This window comes from Corvus kubaryi, unplaced genomic scaffold (assembly GCF_017639235.1).
Source record: "Corvus kubaryi isolate FWS band 111438036 unplaced genomic scaffold, C.kubaryi_AGA036_p1.0 135, whole genome shotgun sequence".
In the NCBI taxonomy this organism is placed as follows: Eukaryota; Metazoa; Chordata; class Aves; order Passeriformes; family Corvidae; genus Corvus; species Corvus kubaryi.
The window spans coordinates 7,623,978-7,640,543 of NW_024580669.1; the positions used below are offsets into that span (position 1 = coordinate 7,623,978).

The 16,566-nt window shown below is 38.5% G+C and overlaps 1 protein-coding gene across 9 annotated transcripts in view; it reads left to right on the forward strand.

The window, feature by feature from the left end:
- Nucleotides 1-52: 52 nt before the first annotated feature.
- PCLO (piccolo presynaptic cytomatrix protein) overlaps nucleotides 53-16,566 on the forward strand; it is a 324,030-nt gene continuing 307,516 nt past the window's right edge. For 4 of the 9 annotated variants that reach the window (XM_042053654.1, XM_042053665.1, XM_042053710.1 and 1 more), the window contains exons 1-2: nucleotides 55-399; nucleotides 6,298-7,555. In XM_042053654.1, the coding sequence (XP_041909588.1) occupies nucleotides 158-399; nucleotides 6,298-7,555 (1,500 nt within the window). In that variant the 5' untranslated portion in view covers nucleotides 55-157. Of the gene's footprint in view, nucleotides 400-6,297; nucleotides 7,556-16,566 lie in introns of all 9 variants that reach the window. The other 5 variants (XM_042053700.1, XM_042053693.1, XM_042053676.1 and 2 more) reach the window with 2 other exon arrangements.

Consider the following 16,566-nt stretch of genomic DNA (forward strand, 5'->3'; position numbering starts at 1 on the left):
GCGGCAGCCAGCGAGCCCCAGCCCGGCCCCGGCGCTGCCGCCGCGCGGGGCCGTGGTGGTGGCCGCGGAGCCCTGAGCGCCCGCGGGGGAGCGGGGCTGCCAGCCGCCCCCCAGCCCGGTCTGCGCCCGAAGGGAGAGGCGGCGAGCCGCGGCGGCCATGGGCAACGAGGCGAGCCTGGAAGGAGGCGAAGGGATGGGCGCCTTCCCCGAAGGGGCGGCGGCAGCCGGGGATGGCGGCGGCCCCGCGGGCCCCTTGCAGAGCCTGGTCCCGGCCGGGGTGGAGGCGGACCTGAGCCAGCTGAGCGAGGAGGAGAGGAGGCAGATCGCCGCTGTCATGTCAAGGGCGCAGGGGCTGCCCAGAGGGAACCTCGCCGGCGCGGAGCCGCCTCCCATGCAAAGGCATGCACGGAAAATCTCCCTTCTCCCGCTCCTCCCTTCCCCCTTCTCCGTCTCCTCGCGGTGGGGCGGGGGGCGAGTCGCAATACGATCTGGGCCCGCTGCACCCGGAGCCGGCGTTCCATTTTGCTGGCAGAGGGAGGGAAGGGGTGGCTGCACGGGCTCGGGCACCAGGACGGAGCCTGCACCCTCTGGCTTTCCCCCCTACAGTGGTCTCTGATAATAACGGCGGTCCCCGGTTCCGTGGGCTGCGCCCTCTTTTCCTCCCTTGCACTGATCTGGAGCACGGGCAGTTTCTGTGTCGGGGCGGAGAGAGATGTGCAGACACCGTTCTGGTTTTCTGTGTGCGGCTGTGTGGTTTACGGGGCTGGATGCCCCACAGCTCTGGTAGTAGCCAGGGTAGCTCTCCCCGGGGCGGATGGGTTCTGCAAGCGTATGGAGAGAGAGAATCTTGTTGAATCTTCCAAAGCTTTTGGGCATAACACATTTGCTGGCGGTTACTCTGCCAATTCTGAACCTCTACAACTATCATTTGGCTTCATTAAATAGTCATGGATTGAGGAGGTCTGTTTCAGTCTATTTTTTCACCCTTATTTTTCTTCTCGTTTTTTTTCTTTTTTTTTTCCTTTTTCATTTGGAAGGGGAGAGGCCAAATTATAGATTAAATTGATTGCTACGGCATTCAGTGTTCTGGATAGTCATGGCTTTACCTCATTGTGCCTCTCCGAAGGCTGGGGTAATTTCCTTCCCCGTTCATTCCCTACCCCTCAGCGAATTCACAGCCCGACGTGCAACAAGCCCGCTCCCCGCTCCTCAGGGCTGCCCCTGTCTGTGGTGCTGAAGCACCGGCGCTCCCCGGCTCCGTGTCGCTGTCCCCGGCCGTGAGCCGCCAGCCCTGCCCGGCTCCGTGTCGCTGTCCCCGGCCGTGAGCCGCCAGCCCTGCCCGGCTCCGTGTCGCTGTCCGCGGTCCCGAAACCCCCCGCCCCAGCCCGTCATCCAAGGCCAGCGCCTCTGTTGCTCTCCGGCTCCGGGGCTGCTTGTGTTGTTTGTCTTGAAGGAGGAAGCAGAAGGGAACCTCCTCGACTGACTGTTTCACGGTGCATTGACCTCACCCCACATAAACGCATATTCAGTTTATATAATTTAAGGTTTATATAAGTGAATTCTAGAAGAGAGGCAAGGAGGGTGGGACTAAATTAATTCTTGGGCAAATTACTGGAGTCACTGAGATTATACCTGAGATGATGGTCTCCATTTTTTAAAACTGGAAGTCAAATCTTCCTATTTTATGTCTTGCTTAATTATTGATCAAGCATTAGCACTGTGTGTAAAATAAAATTTTCCATTCAATTCAGGTCTCTGCACAGCTTCTATAGGTGTTAATGAGGAAAAGAAATATTCTTTAGTTCCGGGAAACTAAGCTCAAAATTCCCTTTTATATAACAGTCTATGAACAAAGACACAAGTAGTTTGAAACTTACTTTTTACTGGAACATTTGCATGAAAAAATAAAGATAAATGTTCATGGAAGTCTTTAGAATAGGCTGAACTCATTGCAATGTGAATACCTCTGCATTTATAAATGGCTGCTTTCCTACAAAAATATTTATATGAGAAGCTACTTTGATCTTGTTAGCATACCATACTTCCACCCTCTATTTAAAGTAAAGGGACTCTAAATTTGTGAATGACAGCCTTTTACCTTACGTCAGAATGTCAACTTTGACTATTATAGCAGTTCCCATCATAGTATCTTCGTGCCTGTCCCACTGTAATGAAGTTACTACTTGTCTTGTCTCTTGGTTTGTGCCTTTATTTTCTCCTCTTGCTGTTTCCTTTACTGTTGAGATCTGCCAAGAATGTTAGGGGTAATTATCAAGAACCTGATCCAAACAAAACCTTTGGAGTAAGACTCTTCTAAGGATTAAGGATCGCCCTCTTCCAGACTAAAACTGGTATTAGTTTTTTTTTTTCTTTTTTTTCCCAGTCCAAATGCTAAGCAACAGAGTGTGATCAAAAGAGGAATTCAGGCTTTCAGTTTATATAGCTTTGGATTTTGGCAGTGTCCTTATTGGAGTGTCTGTTAGTTTTTAACATGTTAACTGGATTTTTACTTTGTGATTCCCATTACAACATTAAAGTCTAATAATTATTTCCTATTCTAAATGCTCTCATTCCTGCACCCAAAGTAACCGTAAAGTATACGAATTCCTCATGATTGATGGTATCCTGAGGTAACAATTTTTGCAAATACAGAATTTTTAATAGTAAGTAATATATGTGCCAGTTAACATACTTGGACCTTTACCACCTTAAAATCAATGCTGTACATTCTAGAACTTCTGTAGGCTTTGAGCTTTTAAATCTTGTGAATTTTAATATAAACATTTAGATTTAGAGCATCTAGAGTGAACTAATTCAAATGTACCTTCTAGGTTTTTTAGTTTTTTTTTTCTTTAATGAACATTTTATTCTTGGGGTTCCAGTGAGATGTTTAGGATCTATGGAAATTTTTCTATCCTATTTCAATTGCCTGTCTTCAGAAAATTAATGGTTGGGAAATTTATCTGAAACAAACATAGTCAATTTGTAAGCAAGTTCCATTTGTTCTAGCTTCATCAAATGATTCTGTAACTGTGCCAGTGTTCACTTCCTGAGGAGTTATTCTATATCTGAAAGGATTAGATGACCAACTGAATATATGACCATCTAATACAGGTGCTTGATGGCGTTTGTTGTTTTTTTTTTATTCCCCCAGCTCAATAAGTTGGTCACAGTAGATAGCAATAAAAAAAAAAAATTGCTGCATTTTGATAAGAAATGCTAAGAAGTCTTGATGAATTTCACACTTTTGAAGTATATTTATGGTGTATTTTCCAGAAGAAATATGTATTTTTAGTGTCATTGTTCTATTGACCAAAAAAAAAAAATTAGCCACTGGGCTATCTTCCCTATGTTGTCTGTAGATACGAAAAGATGTAGCTATCTTTGAGTTGCATTATTACTGCATTTGTCTTTGAAGTTATTTATACTGATGCATAGGGAAAAGGCATGCCTTCGGTCTTGAGGTGACGCCTTCTTAATTGGTGTTTGAAGTTATGGAATTGAAGAACTACACTATTGGTCTTTTTGTTAAATCTCTGCTTACTCCAAAGTAAGCTTTGATTTGGCTGTAATATGTAAATGAATAGAGATAAGTTCCATGAATCAAGACCAAAGTGAGGGGAAACACAGCAGCACAAAGAAAAACATTCTGTGAGGGAGAACTAAATTATTTTGTTTGTTGGGTCTGATTTGAAGGCTTTAAAACAATTGTGGGCTTTTCATGATTCAAAATGTTTGAAAGTTAGAAAATTCTTGTCAAATAGATACAAGATTTAGTTTGAGGATTCTGATTCTCCAGCTCAATCAAAATTTTGCAATGTCACTCTGTAGTTGGTTGTAAAATGGTTGTAGGAAAGAAGACTTCCACTCTCGGGTACCTGAAACTAAATGGAGCAAGTCCTGGCTTTAGACAGAAGTAACCTTTCTCAAGAAGCTTGTCTTTTCAAAGCTTTTTCTTCTACTGGTTAACCACGCTCTGTCTCCATTGCTTAGAAACATTGTTATGTACAAAGGTAAGACAAGTGAGGTCTTCAGGATACACCAGCAGCCTTGGGAATCACATGAGTTTATATCCTAGATTCATGGGTTTTAATCTTATTCCAGGTCCTGATATCTGATCAGGTGGAAATTTATGGAACACATTATTTGATAAAAATTCTACTCTAGTAGGGATCCACAGTTACTTTTTCTTGCTAATTTCCAAGTTAAATTTCTAAAAGCAGTTGGGGTTTTTTTGCTTGTTTTTTTTTGTTCCACGTCCCCTGCCCCCCCCACCCCCTTCTACCTTCACACTCTTAAGATTTGGGCATGATACCCTCTTTCTGGACCTGAATTTCAATAGTACTGTTGATTTCTTTTCCCTCCCCTCCCTTTTCACTCTTATCATTGTTGAATGAAACCTTCCAAGAGTTTGAACATTTACAAACATGAATGCTGGAAGTGTTACCAAGCTGCTGCTAACAGACCAATTGAAATGTTTTCATATGGTAAGCAGCGCCTCCTCAGATAAACCTAGAGTGCTTATCTAAATAACAAGAAACAGAACTGCAGGTAGACCTACCTAGGTGCCAATGAGAGTATAAAATTGTTCTTTTAGCCAGCAAAAATGCCAGATATTTGGAAGAATTAGATTATCATTGGGATTTTCTAAACTCTCCTCTTTGTGAGTTAATCAATGTTCACTGACGCCAGTGGAAAAACACCTACTCCAGTGGATTGCACATTAAGGTTGTAAACTTCCAAGTATTGCGGTCAATACGTACACAAGGATGGGAAAGGATAAATGGAGTTGTGGAAGGCTGGAAATAGTTTGTCTTTAGGAAGTATTTGTGGAAATTTTAATTAACAGAAAAAGTCAGATACAAGATTATGAGCAATCCCGTTGTGAGAATTACATGCACAAAAATTTCTACCAGTTAGCTTTGTCCTTTTGTCTTGCCATTGCTAGCCATGTAATGGAAACTAAATATTAATCAGAAATACTGGTAATCCCATGGTGACATTAACAATGTAAAATATATTTTTTAATGTGGCTACTGTAGATGATTCTGCAGACTTCTGACAAAACTCTTAAAATTGTGCATTTATTAATTTATTTGTCAAGGAATGCAGTTAAATGTAATAAGTGATTATTTATCTTGCTCATGAATACCCAAGAAGAAATTTCATGTCTGGAAAACTAAGATCAGAGTTGAATCGTTTTCTCAAAGTGACAAGTGAAAATTTTATAGTTGCAACATTTCTGTGACACTGAAGAGAGCACCATATCTTCCAGCAGAAGCTCAGTGATAGCACTGAATAGAATATTTTATTACATCCCTGAGCATTAGCAGCGAATACAATATTATTTCCCCAGCTACAGCCCAGTATAGCAACAAGTAAAATACTGTGCCACATATGAAGCCATGGTCTTGATTTTGGTTCCTACATTCTTAATTTCATTTTCTCCTGCATGAACATATAGCAAAATACTGTTGCAAGGATTTTTTCCCAGTTCTCTAATGTAATAAGATTTGATTTTTTTTTTTTTTAATACATCCCAACAGTGTGAATTGTTGGGATGAGGCTGAGAAGAACTATGATAGCTATTTGCAAAGGGAAAAAAAAAAAGTTCAGGGCTGACTGTGAACTGACATCTGTTTTATCTGATGGAAAACTCCTCTGATTTGTGGATGGATGGGTGCCAAAAGAAATACTTTACAGAGAAGCATATACTCCTTAACATATATGAATTTTAGGAGTTTAAATCCCTGCTGCATATTGAATTGTAAATATATCCAAATTTTGTACAAGTAGCCAGAACACAAGTACATAAACATTTTGCATTGTGCATTATTTTTTTATATTGAACTATTATGTGCATTATTATATTGCATTATTATGTGCATTATTATTATTTGATCTGCTAATTTTGACATGTCTGTTTTCCTGGTTTTGTATCCCAAGGAGTAGGGGGGAGAGTTAATCACTTGGGTATAGGTATAATAGGAAGTTCTAGCTTTGAATTCTTCAGAATTCTGAAAGAAAAAGTATGTGATTGAATGTTGTTGTATTAGATTGTTTTCTAAAGAATAAAACAATCTATGACTGAATACCTGTATGAGCCTTTAAAGAACAATGATTATTTAAATGTCTTTTACATGCACCTTGTTATAAACCTTGGTCTTGAAAACACTTAAGCACTGAGAAACTTCACAGCACTAGCAGTGCACTTCCAGGGTTACTGATATATCTTATTTTATCTAATTTTTCTAGTATTATGCACTATTCTAATTTTATTACATTTTCTCTCTGCAGACATCCTGAACTTGATTCAAGCCGCCATCCCAGACAACCGGGTAAGCCTCCAGATCCAGGACCACCAGGTTTAAGTAAAAGCAGAACAGTAGATGTGCTGAAGACAGAACAACGGGCACCTGGACGGAGCCCTTCTTCTCTTAGTCTACGTGAATCAAAGTCCAGGACTGATTTTAAGGAAGATCAGAAGCCAAGTATGATGCCCAGTTTTCTCTCAGAAGCCAATCCATTGAGTGCAGTCACTTCAGTTGTGAACAAATTCAATCCTTTTGATTTGATATCGGATTCAGATACAACCCATGAAGACGCCGGTAGGAAACAAAAAGTGACCCCAAAAGAGCAAGGGAAACCTGAGGAGCAGAGAAGCCCTGCGAAACATCCAACTCAACCACAGTCTCCGAAGCCAGCTGTTCAACAACAAGGACAACAAAGACCTACCCTCCAACAAACGGAGTCTTCCAAGCCAGTGCCTCAGCAGCAGCAGCAGCCTGGGGAACCAAAGCAAGTTCAGAAACCAGGCCATCGCCAACCAGCAGATGCTAAGCAAGAGCAAGTGAAACAACCACCCCAGCCACGAGGACCACAAAAATCTCAGCCGCAACCATCAGAACCAGCGAAACCTGTTCAGCAACAAACTTCTGCAAAACTGTCATCAGGCCCAACAAAACCATCCCCACAGCAACCAGACAGCGCTAAAACAACATCTCAAGCACCACCTCCCACAAAACCATCATCACAGCAGCCGGGACCTGCGAAACAACCATTGCAGCAGCCTGCACGGCAAGGAGGTCCCGTAAAGCCATCTTCACAGCAGGCAGGGCCTCCAAAACAGCTTTCTCAGCAACCTGGACCTGAAAAGCCATCTGCTCAGCAAACAGGACCTGCAAAACAGCCACCACAGCCTGGATCTGGGAAGCCACCTCTGCAGCAAACAGGGCCTGTAAAACAAGTGCCACCCCAGGCAGGACCTACGAAACCACCTTCTCAGACTGCAGGGCCCACAAAGCCCCCAGCACAACAACCAGGACCTACAAAACCATCTGGCCAGCAACCAGGGCCTGAAAAACCTCTGGAGCAAAAGCAAGCTGGTGCAAGCCAACCCACCGAGTCCGTCTCAAAGAAAACCTTCTGCCCTCTCTGTACAACCACCGAGCTGCTGCTGCACACTCCTGAAAAGGCCAACTACAACACATGCACCCAGTGTCACACTGTAGTCTGCAGCCTGTGTGGATTCAATCCTAATCCTCATATCACAGAGGTGAGTAATTTTCAAACTGATGCTCACTACCAGAGCAAAGAATGAAGTTTACCTCTGTTATGTTGAAACATCAGATGTGCTACGGTACATCATCATGATAATTTAACAAGTTCAGTGAAAAAATTAATGCTATTTCAGAAAACTGCTTATGAGTAAAATGGTGAAACTGGAAGAAAAAAAAGAAGATAATAATTCTCTGCTCATATAGATTTAGAAATTTGTTCTCTTCATGTAAAAAGAGGAGAAACCCCAATATGACTTTTGTCTTATTTTGATTGATTTTAAGCACCTGTTCTCTATGTTTATAATCTGACCACAAAACTCATGTGCAAATATATTCATAGATAAATAATTTTTTCTGCTATAAGAACTAACTAAGCAAAAAAAAAAAAAAATCAGTCTTCATAACTCCAGTGTGTGGCTTAGGAAAGGATGTGGAGTGGATTAGCTTTACAACTGTGTCAGTGAGTGTTCGTTAGTTGAAAGCCAGAGTCATGGGTTTGGCTTGGTGGTACATGGGTTATTTCATTCTTGTGGCATAAGATCTTTGTGGACTATTTCTAATCTTGATCACCATTCTTGCTATAAGTCTATAACATAAAAATGTTATAAAATATAATATAAAGCAATATTAGGACTTCAAATGAATTTATTTTAACGTGATGTTTGTAGTAACTTGATTTATTGCTTATATATATTCTTTATTGCTCTGCATGGGAATAAGTCTTCATGTAACTTTTTGACCTCTTCTTACTGCTTGAACAGCTGAACAGCCTTTTGTGCATCCTGATATCTAATTTTAAATTTGCAATGTAGTTTGGGTTTGTTTTCAGTATCAACACTTTTGTCAATTTATAGAAATTCAAGCATAGTAGACCTGGCACCAAAGGGCTAACTACTGATAAATAGAAGGGATGTTTGAAAAACTTGGTCTTGCTTTGGTATTAGTTTAGCCGGTCTGAGATGCACACAGGAAGAAGTACAGACTGCTACTGTATTTTGAACCTGGTAAATACTACCTATACATTCAAAATTGAATCAAAGAATTTCTGAAGCTGGAAAGGTCCTCTGGATATGGTGTACTCTGAGCTTCTGCTCAAAGTAGTGTCACCTAAAGCAGATTTAGCCAGTTTTGAATATCTTTAAGGATGGGGGCTTGACAGCCTTGCTGGGCAACCTGTGTACTCAGCACCTCAATGATTTAAGGACATTGCAAGCTGTTGGTTTTCTTTCCAGTGCACGTTTATTTGTGGGTACCTGGTAACAAACAGCAGACTTTTTGCATCCAGCAATATGATCTATTGATTTGTTGTTAAAATTGCAAATTTAAGCCTGAAAGACTAATTGCAGTAACCACTGATAGCACATTGCTTGGTTTAGAAGTGTAACATCTTCTTTGAGTTTAAGGAATTCGAGGATTGAGATAGCTGGCACTGAAGCCTGGACTGGAAAAGGAGTGACTTGAACATCTGTGTGCAGAAACTTCAGAGCCTCTGCAACTTACCAGCTGTCTGTATTTCAGTGTCTACAGGAGGAAAGGTCATTCTGGACTGTTGGTGTAAAAAAAGATATATTTATATATAACAGGCAAGAAGCGTGATGTATTGATATGAAAGTCAAAGAGGAAGTTTTATAACAAACCTTTGCCTTCAAATTCTGCCAGTGTTTTTAGGCCAGAATTTCTTACATTTATTTGTGAGTGCTGAGGTGTTCATTTCCATAGTGCGCTCCTGAAGTCTCTCGGAGCCCCAAGTTTGTCTTCCTTTAAAAGCTTCAGATTTCCCATGGAAATAGTCAACAACTTTGGTATGTTCAAATGAACTAGGTTTTGAGAGAGAGTTTATGTAAGATTTCCAAGTGTTTGGAAATTCTGTGAATAACTACTAGTTTTTGAAGTAGGTACTCTGTAAGTGTGAAATTCAGGACTTTTAGGCAATAAATACAGCTGCATTTAAGACTAACTGATTGCATACATATGTAAAAGAAGATTTGAATTTCATATTACACATTGAAATAAACACAGGATATGCATTTATTTCATAATGAAATCATTTCAGTAAATGAAGGTATTGGACATCTAATTTATTCAGCTATTAGTTCCAATCTCCTGACTCCCACTCAGGCTTTTCTCATTTGCTCAGCTTTGCACCACCAGCTGTCTTGCTGAAACTTCATTGTGGGTGTCCTGCTCCAGTCTGCCATTGAAGTACGACAAAAATCACATCTGACTTTATTACTGAACATTGGGATCAAAGTTAATAGAACCCGCTCTGGCACATACAAAAAAAAAATCACTTATTTCAGCTGCCAAGGTTCCTTCTTAAGTTATTATCAAAATTTCTTTCTAGTTTCTGTTTCCTTTAAGTATTTAGCGTATTAACAAAATCTTCTGATTCCTCTTTTACAATACTTTATCCATTTCTTCCTGTTTATCAGAAAAATCATGGTTTGTGACTTGGCTGTCAGTTTTCTTGTTTATGGTGCAAGTTTTTTTATTTTGGCTTCTTGTATTTTAAGCTCTTCTGAAGTATTATTGACCAAAAATCTGTGTCTTACCCATGTGCTTACTGACTTTACTGTTGTACTTTGGCTTTCCCTGCTCTTCTTTTTGCCGTGTTTCATGATTCTGGAATTCTGCATTGTGCTTTTCTCATGTCCTTTATAACTGCTGATTTTATTGCTTATGTTAAACACATTGCTGATTGGAAGCAATAATTTCAAATTGGGCGTGAGGAGTGGAATCCATTTGTTTAGAAAAAAAATTGACTTTTGTTCTCTAACATTTTCCCTAGTGCAGCTGCTTGAATTGCTTTCCTAAGATAGTCTTCTTGCAAGTTTCTTACAAGGTAGATCAGTCTTCAAAACTAATCGAGTGAATAATTTTTCCAATATAGATCTTTCTATATTTTTGTGTTCTATACTTCTAGCTGATTCTGAAAAGAATTTAAGAAGCTTTAAAAATGGCTTAGGAAGTAGATTGCATACATTGTAAAACCATTATAAAAAGTGCAGATAAAAAAAATTAATTAATTTTATTCTTTTAAACCTCTATTTAAAATGCAGTAATATATGCACTCTCTGTTTTAACTCACTAGCGAGAACTCTGTAACTAAGAGCAGGAAGTGATACCTGTATTGCCACAAGGTCAGATCCCTTGAACTGTTTCTCTGAACCATCTGACATTGCAGTCCTCTTGGGGAAGAAGGATAGTTGGTATCTTGCTTTTGTACAGCAGTCTGGAGAGAAAACACACCATACATAAGTGTTCAGTAGCATATGTCTCTCTAATCTGTCTAGGTATTCATACTCCACTCATCACCATGGCACATGACTGCCTAGCAACAGTTGCATAAAGTAATGGAGAAAATTATATAAGAAGGTTTGAGGACTGGTACTCTATTCCACTTTCCTTTCATGTATATCAGAACCTTGTAGGGAGTGCATATTTTAGTACATGGAGACTTATTTTTCTAATTTTTTTACCATTTTATTTTCCCAAAAGCACTCCCATGAGCCATTAGCAGCAGAAACCAGCACTTCCCAAAAAAGATTCAGCCCTTTAGAACATTCGAATAGGAGTAGGCTTTCTGAAGATGAACAAAGACATCTTGAGGAAAAAAGGCAACAAGCATGAACTGCTATAGTTAAGTCTAAATGATCAGTGCGTATGCTCAATAGATGGAGTAAATTTTCATTCCCCGTGAAGCAGTTACTGGAAAATACGTGCAACACGGAATGAGCAAGGGTTTAAAGTGTAATAACAAAGTCGTTACATTCTTTATGATGGTCATCTGTAAAGCTGATGATCAGGTAGAGTGTTAAAGCTGTTAATGTTGGACACTTGGCTGTGTGTGGGCTCTCCTACTTGAGCCCCCCTCTGATGTGTATCTGTGCATATGTGGATGCCTGTCTTCTAGGTGGTTTTTGAGGAGGGATTATTCTACATGAATTTTATCTACATTAGATCATATTTTATTCATTGTTTTGGTGTTCTTTTGAGAAACCATTCAAAATTCATCGTGGAGCCCAATATAATTTTATACATAGATACTTAATGAAAATTGTACCTTCAGATAATGTGAAGCTGTGTATTGATGTAGGATTTGTTTACTTGCCAAAAGTTCTTCTCGGTGGAGGTAAAGTGAATTCTAAAAAATACTTTATTGTTTGTGACTATTTTTTTCAAACAGTGTGTCTATACCAAAGCTGACTTTCCTAATGGAAAAAAGAGGAAGGGTAAAAACTCCAAGAGGAGGGATAAGAAACCCCAAACAGTTGACTGTCTCAAAGTGGACTGTATGGTTTCTGATCAAATAGAACTTTTTACTGGATTGCACATTTATTTTTCAATTCAACATGAAACATTTTTAACTCAATCTGAACTATTTTCTTTTTTTGTTGTTATTGTAAATTTTTGTGGGGGAGGGCATATCTATTTTTTTAACTTTTTTGGTAGGGCTAGAAATTTTCCGTATCAATTGTACTACATACTATTGCCTTTTTTTTATTTTTTCCTTTCTTTCTGCCTCTGTTTTTATTTACAATAATATCACAACATTTAATTAAAAATATAATATTTTAGTTCAAATCTTTATAATGATTTTTGGTATTTGTATTTGTTTTTTTTAAAGTCCTGCAGCTCTTAATATCCTAAACATACTTGGGCATGAAGTAGGGTCAGTAACTAAACAGAATTTAAACAGTCAGAAGAGCATTAATTTTCTTCAGTTGTTTTCATTATTTTTAGGTTGTATAGGGAGAACAATATATAATAATTTAAAATAAGGAAGATGGATATAATTCCTGTGGTGAATCCAGTTAAGTTTTGCTTATACTTACAATAAAATTAATAGAAATTAGTCTATTAAATCTTCGTTGATTACATGACAGTGAAGGAAGCTGTTGGTTGAAGTATTCCCTGTGGTTTGCAGTCTAGACCCTGCTGTGTTGTAATAGTGCATAAGAACCAGAATGCAACTTGGACTGGAAATTATATATAAACAAGAATAAAACTGCCATCACTGTGGGTAGTGATATGCAACAAAATCTTAAGTTTTTTAATATCTGGAAGAATAGCTTTGAAACTGTACACCCTGTGTGAACTTGGAGGGAGGAATATAAGGGTTATGTAAGTAAAGCAGAACAAACTAGAAAAAAAATCAAGGACCTAAATCTGATTATTAGCTGTTGTAATCATCATAAGTTGTATAGAAATGAGTTTAAAAAAACTCCAACAAAAACCAAAACTTTTTTAAATTTTTCAAAGTATTAATTTAGATACCGGCTCTTAACTGTGCTGAAGTAAAGCTAGAGGATTTCTGTAAAACTGATGGACTTTAGTCTGCGTTCAAACTGATCAGAGGGCAGATGCAAACAAGACTTGTTTAGTTGTCATTTAAAAACCATGAAAGTGTGAAATATTTGCTTTGGTACAAAGAGTACTTGGGGTGTTCCAGTGCTACTAACACTGCAATTTCTATGCAAATGGATATTAGTCACGATTTTTGTGATGAAATGAAGTTAGTATAGTTCTTATAGTTCTGCCCCTAGCCACAGCTGCCACATTTGGGAAAATTGTAAAGATCCTCAAATAGAAGGGTTATGGAAGTATAGAATACTGTTTCTCTCCATGGAATATTCTTAAACAAATTCCAAAATTGTTTCTGTCTTAGAGGAAGACTGCGTGCCTACAGTTCTGCTTGACTTTAAGGATTAGGTATAGGAATAGTGGTGATGCCCTGTGGTTTTTTTCCCTCTTTTTTTCTCTTTTACATAAGGGGCAGAACATAGAGGCAAAACCCCTCTGCATGGGGAATAGTTGCCCAATAATTTAATTGAGCAATATTCTACAATATGTTGGAGTGTTTTCTCATTAGTCTAGAAAGCTGGCCCGTCCAGTTTTTAACACAAGTAAATAATAAATTAATCTGCATAGCTAAAGATGTCAACTGCAGTCAGCCATCTGCGCCAGTATTGCTGTTGCTCAGCAACTGTAATTTACTACTATGTGAGGCCATGTGATGTGGAGATGGTGTTTGCTGGGCGGTCACTGGGCGGGCAGCGCAGCCCAGCCCTGCTCTCCCCAGACAGCTTAATCCTTTTCATGATTTGCTCAGTGCAGCACAGATGAACTTTGTTAACCTTCTCTTTGCCGCTCTCTTGATTTGTAGTTAGATTTTTTGTTAATCATTCATGTGTTTCTGGTATATCAAATCTCAGTGAAGTTGATGGAAGCAATGAGCATTTGTTGCATTGCTGCATGATGCAGTGCACTGAGCTGTTTAAAAGTCTTCTTCCTTGCTATGTGCATGAGGCAGCTTAATCATATCCTTGGCTATAAAAACTAATTTTTAGATATCCTGAGATACTGACATTCAAAAATAAAAAAAGTAAAAAGATTATGTACACTATTTTGCTTTATGATTCTAATTATGTAAGCTATAAAAGAATAGTTCTCCAAATATTCATAATTCATGTGCAAACTACAGATTTTTGTGTTGGTAATTTAAGCAGAGTAGTGAAGTATTTTTAAGACTATAATAACTGCATCATATAATTCACCATAGTGTTTAGTAGCTTTAGAATAGCTAAGTAACATTTAAGAATAGTTTTTCAATATGTCTGTTTAAAATGTTTGCACCAGCATTGGTTTAGCACCAAGCTACAGAGCTTGTAACCACTGCTGTGGTTTGTGGAATGGATACCCACGGACCATGCTGCTGACTAGAATCTAGTGTCATGTTTGTGAGCATCTTGAGTCAGTGTTCCCTGATAAACTCATCTGATACTTGAAAGGAAGGTAAATATGTATTTTGTAGTGATGATCTGTTTGCCTGAAATGAGGATCAGTTGCATACTGTGTACAATAGTTAAATGTTTGATTCGGTGTAATTACTTTGAACAGCTGAGATCTTATTCATGGAAGGATGGTGTAGAAGAAAAAACTTTGTCTCCATTATTGCACAGACTTCTTTAGAAGATATTTTCACTTGTATGTTGGTATACTAATTTAATTTGGTTTGTGATAGTTCTTTTTTGTTCATAACAGGATTTTCTGATTTAGTTTCTTGTCTCACACTGCACAAAGCTGCATAAAATCGTGTGCTTGAGTACTTTATTTTTCATGTTTCTCTCATCATCTTGGCAAAAATGTCTGCTAAGAACCAAATCTGGATTCATCTCAGCTCTTTGAAGTTTCCAGGGACCAAATAAGTTGCTGTGTTTTCAGACTAGAAACTGATTTTGTCGATAAAGCTTTGGAGCTGAGCAATTAACAGCAAAGTCCACTTACATATCTGTGGTAATGCAAAGGCTTTATAAATCTTTACATTTATATTAATATTTTTATGTATATCTTTAAGTTTATATTTATAGCAGCAAATGACTGGTCTAAATGAGAATGAGACCTGTTCCCTTAGAGTGCAGCTCTGCTCTGCAAAAGGACTGTTAAAATGGCTTCTGAAAGCCACATTCATATTGTTTGCCAGTAATTTTTATATGAAATATGTTCAATCTGCAAGTCAAAATTTATTTCTCATGTACATCTGGAATCATGGAATCAACATAGATTCTCTTCCTCCCTGAAGTCATCTGCAGGGATAGAAATTAAGCATGCCCAGGCAATGTGCTTGCTGACAACTTTCCTATTGCTTTTGATGGGTTTGTGTTGTTAGAACAAATCTGAACCCTTTTTGAAGAAAGGAATAGACACTGGATTGCCTTCAATTGTGTTGGCTCTGTTTAGGATAGAGAGCAGGACTGAACTGAAGTTCTTATTTGTTATTGGTGTCAGCTGTTAGCTTGACTTTCTTTATGCATTCATCATCTATCTACTGTTATAATTTTCTTCAAAGTAATTCTCCATGGATGTTGTTAGTAAAATACTGAATAAATTCATTTAGTGCTTCAAACCAGAAGAGTTGATGCTACGGTTGATGAATACATAAAATAAATTTTAATTACTTCTTTGTTGTTCTGAGGGCACATAGTTTCTACAGCAGTTAGAAAACAAAGTAGCAATTTTTTTTGTTGAGGAGTTGAAATCTGAACAAAATTTCTACATGAAATCTGTCAAATTTATGGTCCTAGTTATGGCACTTAATGGCATGGGTCTCAGAATGAAGAAAATCTTACCGATTTCTTCTAGAAATAAGACCCAGCTCCCACCCCTATATACTGGTTAAAAACAGACAGCTTGGGTTTCTCAGCATCAAAGAGGAATCTCCTTCACAGACAGGAACTTCTAAAGCTCCCAAGTTCCTCTGGAAACTTTTGCTTTTTAATCCTACACAAAGGTATTAGAAATATGGAGAAAGAAACTAGGAAGTCACAGAACTGTTGCCCAGGAACACCTTTAAGGATAGAGAAAAAACTATTTTTTGGTATCTACAGCAGCAGCAAGTTTTACTTCATCTGTAATAATGTGTAAGAGCATCTGTATTAAATGGAAGCCTGCTCCTGTTAAAATTTATGAAAAATCTCTGTAATTCCAGTAGAACAAACAGGCAAGTGTTTGATAGAAAACTATATCACATAGCACATTTCATTTTGAACTCCTCCTGTTCCAACAACAGGACTATAGTTTGTGCAGTTTTGTATTTCTTTGAAGATGTGTGTAACCTATAATGACTTGATGGTTTTGGCACTTAATTCCTCTCACTAAAATGCATGGGAGGAATTCTATGTTTAAACCAGAAAGATTTAAAAAATAATACAGGTTAGTGAAACTTCCTACATTTTCCATTTTGAAGTTCAGCTGAAGGAGTAGCAAATTCAGTTTTAGTTTTAGAGGCTTCAGTTTCATACCAAGAATGCACATATATGTGTATATGTATATAATTTTTTTTTTAATAAGGAAAAATTAATGGTTGAGGGTTAAGGTTTTCTCTTCTGCACAAGGTTGTTTTGAAATCTGTAGCATAGAAGTAATGTTTGTTTGGACTCCAGGTAGGTAGTGGAATCAGACTGGACCAGCTGCAGGTTGAAGACAACCTTAAATGCTTATAAATGCA